The sequence below is a fragment of the Excalfactoria chinensis genome, chromosome 1, assembly GCF_039878825.1.
Source record: "Excalfactoria chinensis isolate bCotChi1 chromosome 1, bCotChi1.hap2, whole genome shotgun sequence".
Lineage (NCBI taxonomy): Eukaryota > Metazoa > Chordata > Aves > Galliformes > Phasianidae > Excalfactoria > Excalfactoria chinensis.
Window position 1 is genome coordinate 158,383,989 of NC_092825.1, and position 6,000 is coordinate 158,389,988.

General features: G+C 52.0%; 1 protein-coding gene across 1 annotated transcript in view; it reads right to left on the reverse strand.

The window, feature by feature from the left end:
- Window positions 1-5,575, reverse strand: part of KPNA3 (karyopherin subunit alpha 3) — a 49,218-nt gene extending 43,643 nt beyond the window's left edge. The window contains exon 1 of the mRNA XM_072359963.1: window positions 5,386-5,575. Coding sequence (XP_072216064.1) covers window positions 5,386-5,460 — 75 coding nt within the window. The 5' untranslated portion in view covers window positions 5,461-5,575. The remainder of the gene's footprint in view (window positions 1-5,385) is intronic.
- Between the last annotated feature and the right edge of the window lie 425 nt (window positions 5,576-6,000).

The window sequence follows — 6,000 nt, forward strand, 5'->3', positions numbered from 1 at the left end:
CTTGGAAAAATACATAGGTTTTATATTTTATGGCAATTTGTCTTTATTCCTTTAATGACACGTCCCATCAGCTTCAAGCAGCTTGCTGCCTCTTCAGGCCTTACATATTGGCTGTTCAATTCCATTTCTAACCCCACAGCACATGCAAATCTGATCAGTTGGTGGTAGCTGTTACATCCTCCCAAGCATCTCTTCTTCAGGTAACACAGTCTTAGAGGAAAAGAATCATCCCTGGCTTTGTGCTGGTACTACACAAGCATTATGGAAAACCTCAAACAGCTTACATGAAAATAGTGAAGGAGCTCTTCAAATTAGCATGATAGTTATGCTGCTAACAACTTACCAACTTGGACACACAACAGAATGAATGAAGAGAACCAAATTCCGTAATTACAGGAAGAGAAGTCTTGGGATATCACAAGAATAAGTAATAACTGGGTCTCAATACAGCAAGCACAGATCCCAGTCAGCTTATAGAGATTACGTTCATCATCAGATGCCATCTTCATATTGCCTTCTCCATGGGTATTTCTGAAACAAACAATGCCTCCCCAAAGTACACGTTTTTAAACACTTCCAAGCGCAATGCAGAGTTTCACAAGGAAAAAGCAAACCAAAGTGAACTAAGGAGGTGTCTGTTTGCTGCCAACTGTGACAAATATTTGACAGTATTGCACTTTTTACTTGCAGACTAACTGAAGTTTAGAGAACTGCACAGCAGTAGCAAGAAGCTTCCCATATCTGCATCTTATTTCCTACCCAAGCAGTTCTACTTGTGGTGCAGGCATGTACATCTGCATTCTCCTGAGAGCAAAGTGGCCTGAAAGGCTAATAAAGGAGCTGTAGAGTTGCAGGTTAGAAGTTCTGCCTGAGCATATTCAATGTTACATTAAATGCAGTTCCCAGCAGGAAGCTACCTGACACCTGTGCTTTCACTTCGACTCCTGAGCTGCGCTGAGGCCATTAAGGCAGGAGGATCACAGATGCTTAAACCAACTTAAATCAGCCACTCAGCCCTATCCCTCCCAACCCTTGCTTGCTAATGTTAGATCCCATGCCAGCAAAGCAAGAGGCAGAAGGCTGATCAACCTGCAAGGTGGGTTACTGCAAAATACTTGGAAATAACTGGCTTTCTGGGACTGCTTCAAGCCTTATTTGTTTCAGCTGGTGTTGGAGGGAATTACAGGGAGGCTGCAAAAGCACCAATCAGTGCACAAACAGTACCCTGAGATGAGCCAGTAGCGTCACACCCCCTCATTTGTTAACATCGCACAGCTATGGTACCTCCACTGCAATACGCCTTGGACATCTGACAGGAGCACGGCTCTCAGTCAGCGCACACCCTTCTCAGATGCCCAGAGATCATGAATTTGGCCTCTCCACAACAATATTCCTCTGCTTGCAAAAAAATTCATGGCAGTCTGACAGAAAAACGTGAATAAATCTGAGCATTTTCAAGAGGTAGAGCCACACCACCAGCGAAACAGGAACTGCAAACACACAGAAGATGCCAGAGCTGCTGATGGGAGATCTGGGTTAAACCCAATGCCTTGCTCTGCCTCGTTCAAAATCAGGATGCGGATGGCAAGGAATAAGAATGGATGCTACGAAGTCCCTGGGCCCACAGATGACACAGACCAAAAGGTGATACAGTGGGCTCAAAAATGTAGCTGGGTGAGGCACTGCTGGCCGTGACACCTCCATTTATCAAGACTTTTGAGATTTCATTTAGCCAAGGATGCTGAATGAACCTGATAACTGGCTGAATGGTTTGATCTTTCAAGGTCAGGCTGGATGCGGCCCTGGGCAGCCTGGCCTGGTGGTTGGTGACCCTGCACATAGAAGGGGGGTTGAAACTACATGATCATTGCGGTCCTTTTCAAGCCCGGGCCATTCTATGACTCTATGATCATCTCCTTCTTCAAGACTGTGCCTGCTACTGTAACAGAGAATAAGTAACACATTTCTGCTCCAAGAAGTAGCAGGAGGAAAAAGCTCTCAGAAGGACATTACAAGGTAAAGAATAAAGCTGGAGAACCACAAGCAGAAAAATCAGAAGATGTCATCATAAGCAAATAAACCCAGCAGTTATAAAGAGTATCACAAATGAAGCAATTGCAACTCTTTAATCTTTTCCTGCAAAGCCTCGATTGTGTCGGAATAATCGGTGGTGTACATTTAGAATAACACCCACAGAGCCTTAAGACCACATGCTGGCCATGAACACGGGAAGGCACTCTCCTTGTACATGGGACAATTGTAAAAGCCCTTGCACATCTCTGGAGAATATAAAATTGAGAAGGCCGTGAGGATAAACTGTTCTGGCACATGTTCATCCAAATGAAGGCATTGGTGTCTTGGCTTCTACCACCCAGCTGTGCAGGTTCAGGTTAGTTCCGACTGCTGCTAATCACATTTCAGTGCCTATAAAAATAGAAGAGCCTCCTCACTAATAAAAGCAAGACCACAAGCTAACATTAAGTGAGTAGCATTTTATTTCTGGCATTTGATTTTGCCATTATTCTTTTTTTTTGGGGGGGTTAACAAGTACGAATTCTTCAAAATCAGAATTCCAGCCCTATACATGCAAACATACCTCCTTAATGCAGGAGGGCAACAGTAACCTAAGAAACTTCCAAGCCAATCTAAGACTTGAGAAGTGCACAGGTCAAACAGTCGGTGCATCTGACTGCTAATCTGCCCAACAGATCCTTCTTCTTTGGGTTTACAAGGGGACCACAGGGCACAAAGGTCTGTCCTAGAGTCAGACAGAAGTACTTACTCATCTTTTGTTTGCCTTTGAAAGTTGCATTAACAAACAGCAAAGATGATCGTGGCCTAGCAAACCCAGTAATAAAATATGAGTTAACTACAAATTAAAGGAGTAAGTGTTCTGGTCTGCCGTAATAGTCTGTACCCAGAGGGGATCAATAACAACTCATCAGTATTTATTAGAAGCCAAAGGAAGGCTGCTAAGGTATTCTTAAAATGCTTTTGAGCCTGATGAGTTCAAAGGCAGGGACTGTCTCCAGGCAGAAGGTGACTCAAACAACGCTGCTTTCAAACCCAACCTGGGAACCTACGGGATGAAACAGTTGAGATTTTCCAAAGTATATAATGGAGGCCGTGATTTATTACTCCATCTTTCTAACCACTTATTTCCCCTTTGGTGGAATCTAACAGAAAGTGCAGATCAGGGACAGCTCTTCTCAATCTGGTTTTATAAGGCATGTACAAAAACCAGAGGCAGCACGCACCAAAACAAGCGCATTTAATAGCTGACTGTAGGGAATTACATGCAGCACTTGAATTTAGGCAAGAATTGCTTTTGTGGAGAACTGATCATCTCAGTGAATACAGATGGACACACCATCAGAACATACAGCGGTACCTCAGGGTAAGTACAGTAAGTGATAGCAATTATACAGCACCGCTGCGCTTCTTTCTTTCTCTGCTATAAATTTAGCTTAAATTCCAGACACCCAAGTTACATAAAGTTTACTTATAGAAGCACTTTGAACTCCAGCTTTTAAATAAGGATCACGACCAGGAAAAAAAAAATCAACAGCCAAAAAAGGAGGTACAGGAGAAAATTTCAGATACGTGATATGAATTAAGTTGTCCTGAAAGACGTGACAGACACTGACATCTCTCATTCTTTCAAGTGCTTTAAATGAATCTAAATTTCACTTTGGCGAGTATCCCCGAGTTCGCTACTGTTACTTATTCATGTGTTTCATCTGTGTTGTGCCTACAAAAGAAAGACTCCTCTCAGCTCCTGACCTGTCCCAAAAGCACGGATGACAGCTTCAGCTCCTGCAGAGTTAATGTGGTTATCCGCCACAGTCTTGAGCTCAACCACAAAAGGAGCCAGTCAGCAGACTGGGAGATAACCCCGGAGGATACGCTTCTCCATAACTGCAAATACCCTATTCCAAAATAATTACTCCACTTCAGGAGCAAATGTTCTCCTGAGAGCAGGGGTACCTCAGCAGGGCTGCTCTAACTAATCCCAGTGAAGCTCAGGCTGTCAATTCTCCTCCCCCCCCCCCCCCAGAGAGGCAGATATTTAATCCCCCCCCCCCCATCTTGGGCACGCTATAACATAAGCAAGGATGGATGACAGCTCAGTTTGCAGCAGGCATCGACATACCTAACCTTTCCCTGTTTGGAGCTCCGATGGATTCAGGCCAGGGGCTGAGGAAGCAGCAACAAAGCCAGTGACCAGCACGGGCAGCTGAGGCATGGGCTAAATGAATGAGGAGCCACAGGAAGAGCCTCGGTGGAGGAGAAGGGAAGGAGGAACCCACCACGCCTCCTCCTGCCCTGAGAAGCAACTGCTTAAAGAAAGGATGGGAATTTTTAGCTACTTCCTAACGTTTCCCAGCATTACCCAGAAGCGTTGAAGTTAAAGAGCTCCTCACAGGCGATATTTCTGTGAGGAAGCTCTGCCGTCATAAGTTCAGCAAAAATTAAGGTAGAGATTAGTTTCTCATCGGGAATGTCTGCTTAAAGGCACCGCCGCCGCTGAGCCCGACCCGCAGACAGCCGTCCCCACCCAGACAATAGCAGCAGAGCTGGGAATCCTGCACAGACACCACACGCGATCCGGAGGGCCGACTGCATTAGTGCTATCAGTGATAGCACTGGAGGTGAGGAGCACCCTTAGGAAAAGTCAGCGCACACTGACACACACGGACCGAGGCTTTCATTCCCGTGAACCTTCATCTGATTCGAGCCCCGATGCGGTTCCAGCACGGCTCCCACCCCTTTCTCTTCCCGTTACAGAACCTCAAACACAACAGGGGAGGGATGAGCTCCCAGCCCAGCCCCGTCGCCGTGCCCGTTGCGGAGGGATCCCTGCCGGGGGGGCAGATGGGCCTTCAGCCCCACGTCGGCCCGGGGGAGTCCGGTGGTGCCTCCCGACTCAGCCAGACGCCAATTCCGCGCCTACCGACATTTAAACACAGAAGGGAAGGCTGACTTCGGGCGGAGCGGGCCGGGAAGCCTCGCAGGCGGCGAGGAGCGGCCCCGGGATGAACGCGCGGCCCCGGCCCGGCCGGCCCCGGCCACAAAAGGCGGCGGCACCATTGTCCGCGCCGGCGGCCCCGGGGGGGGCGGCAGGGCCGGGGGCCGCACCCCGCCGCGGGGGCCCCGCCGCCTCCCCGTCCCACCCCCCGCTCCCCGCCGGCCGCGCCCGAGTGACGGAGGCGAAACGGCCCCGCGGCGCTTCCCCCCCGCCAGCCGCCTCCTTCCCGCCGGCAGCGCCGCGAGCGCGGCCAGGCCCCGGCCCCTCCTCTCGCCGCCCGCCCGCCCGCTGCCGGAGGAGGAGGAGGAGGAGGCGGAGGCCGAGCCCCGCCGCGGCCCCGCCGGCCTCTCGCCTACCTCCACGTCGCGGCCCTTGTTCTTGAAGCTCTTGATGCGGTGGTTCTCCAGGCCGGCGGCGGCGTTCTCGGCCATGGCGGCGGCGGCTCCCGGCGGCTGAGGCGGCTCCGGCGGCAGCGGCTCGCGCGAGGGGCGGGGGGGAGGAAAGGGGGGCGGGGGACGCGCCGTGACGAGCGCGCGCCACAGGGGGCGGGAGGAGAACGGCGGGGAGGGGGGAGGGGGGCGCGCCCGCCGTTGCCCAGTGACTGCGAGAGCGGCGGGCGGCATTCAGCCAATCGCCGCGCGGCTCCGGCCGCTTCGCCCCGCCCCCTCCCCGCCGCGCTTGCGGCTCCGGGGCCGGAGGGAGAGACCGCGCTTCCCGGCGCGCACAGCGGCGGCGCGGGGCGTGCTGGGAGCCGTAGTCCACGGCGGGCGGCGGCCTCGCACGTGGAGCGGGCGGAGCCGGCAGCGCCGCGCTACGGCCTGAGGCAGCCGGCGGCCGCGGGGTGCGCCCCGCCTCTGTGCCGGACTCTGGGCACCGAGTGCGGCCGGCCGGGCCTCCTCGGGCCGTGGGAAGTAGCACGGCACCGTGTAGCAGCGGGTCTGACGTACTTCGGCTGCACTTCGCGTTCCTAG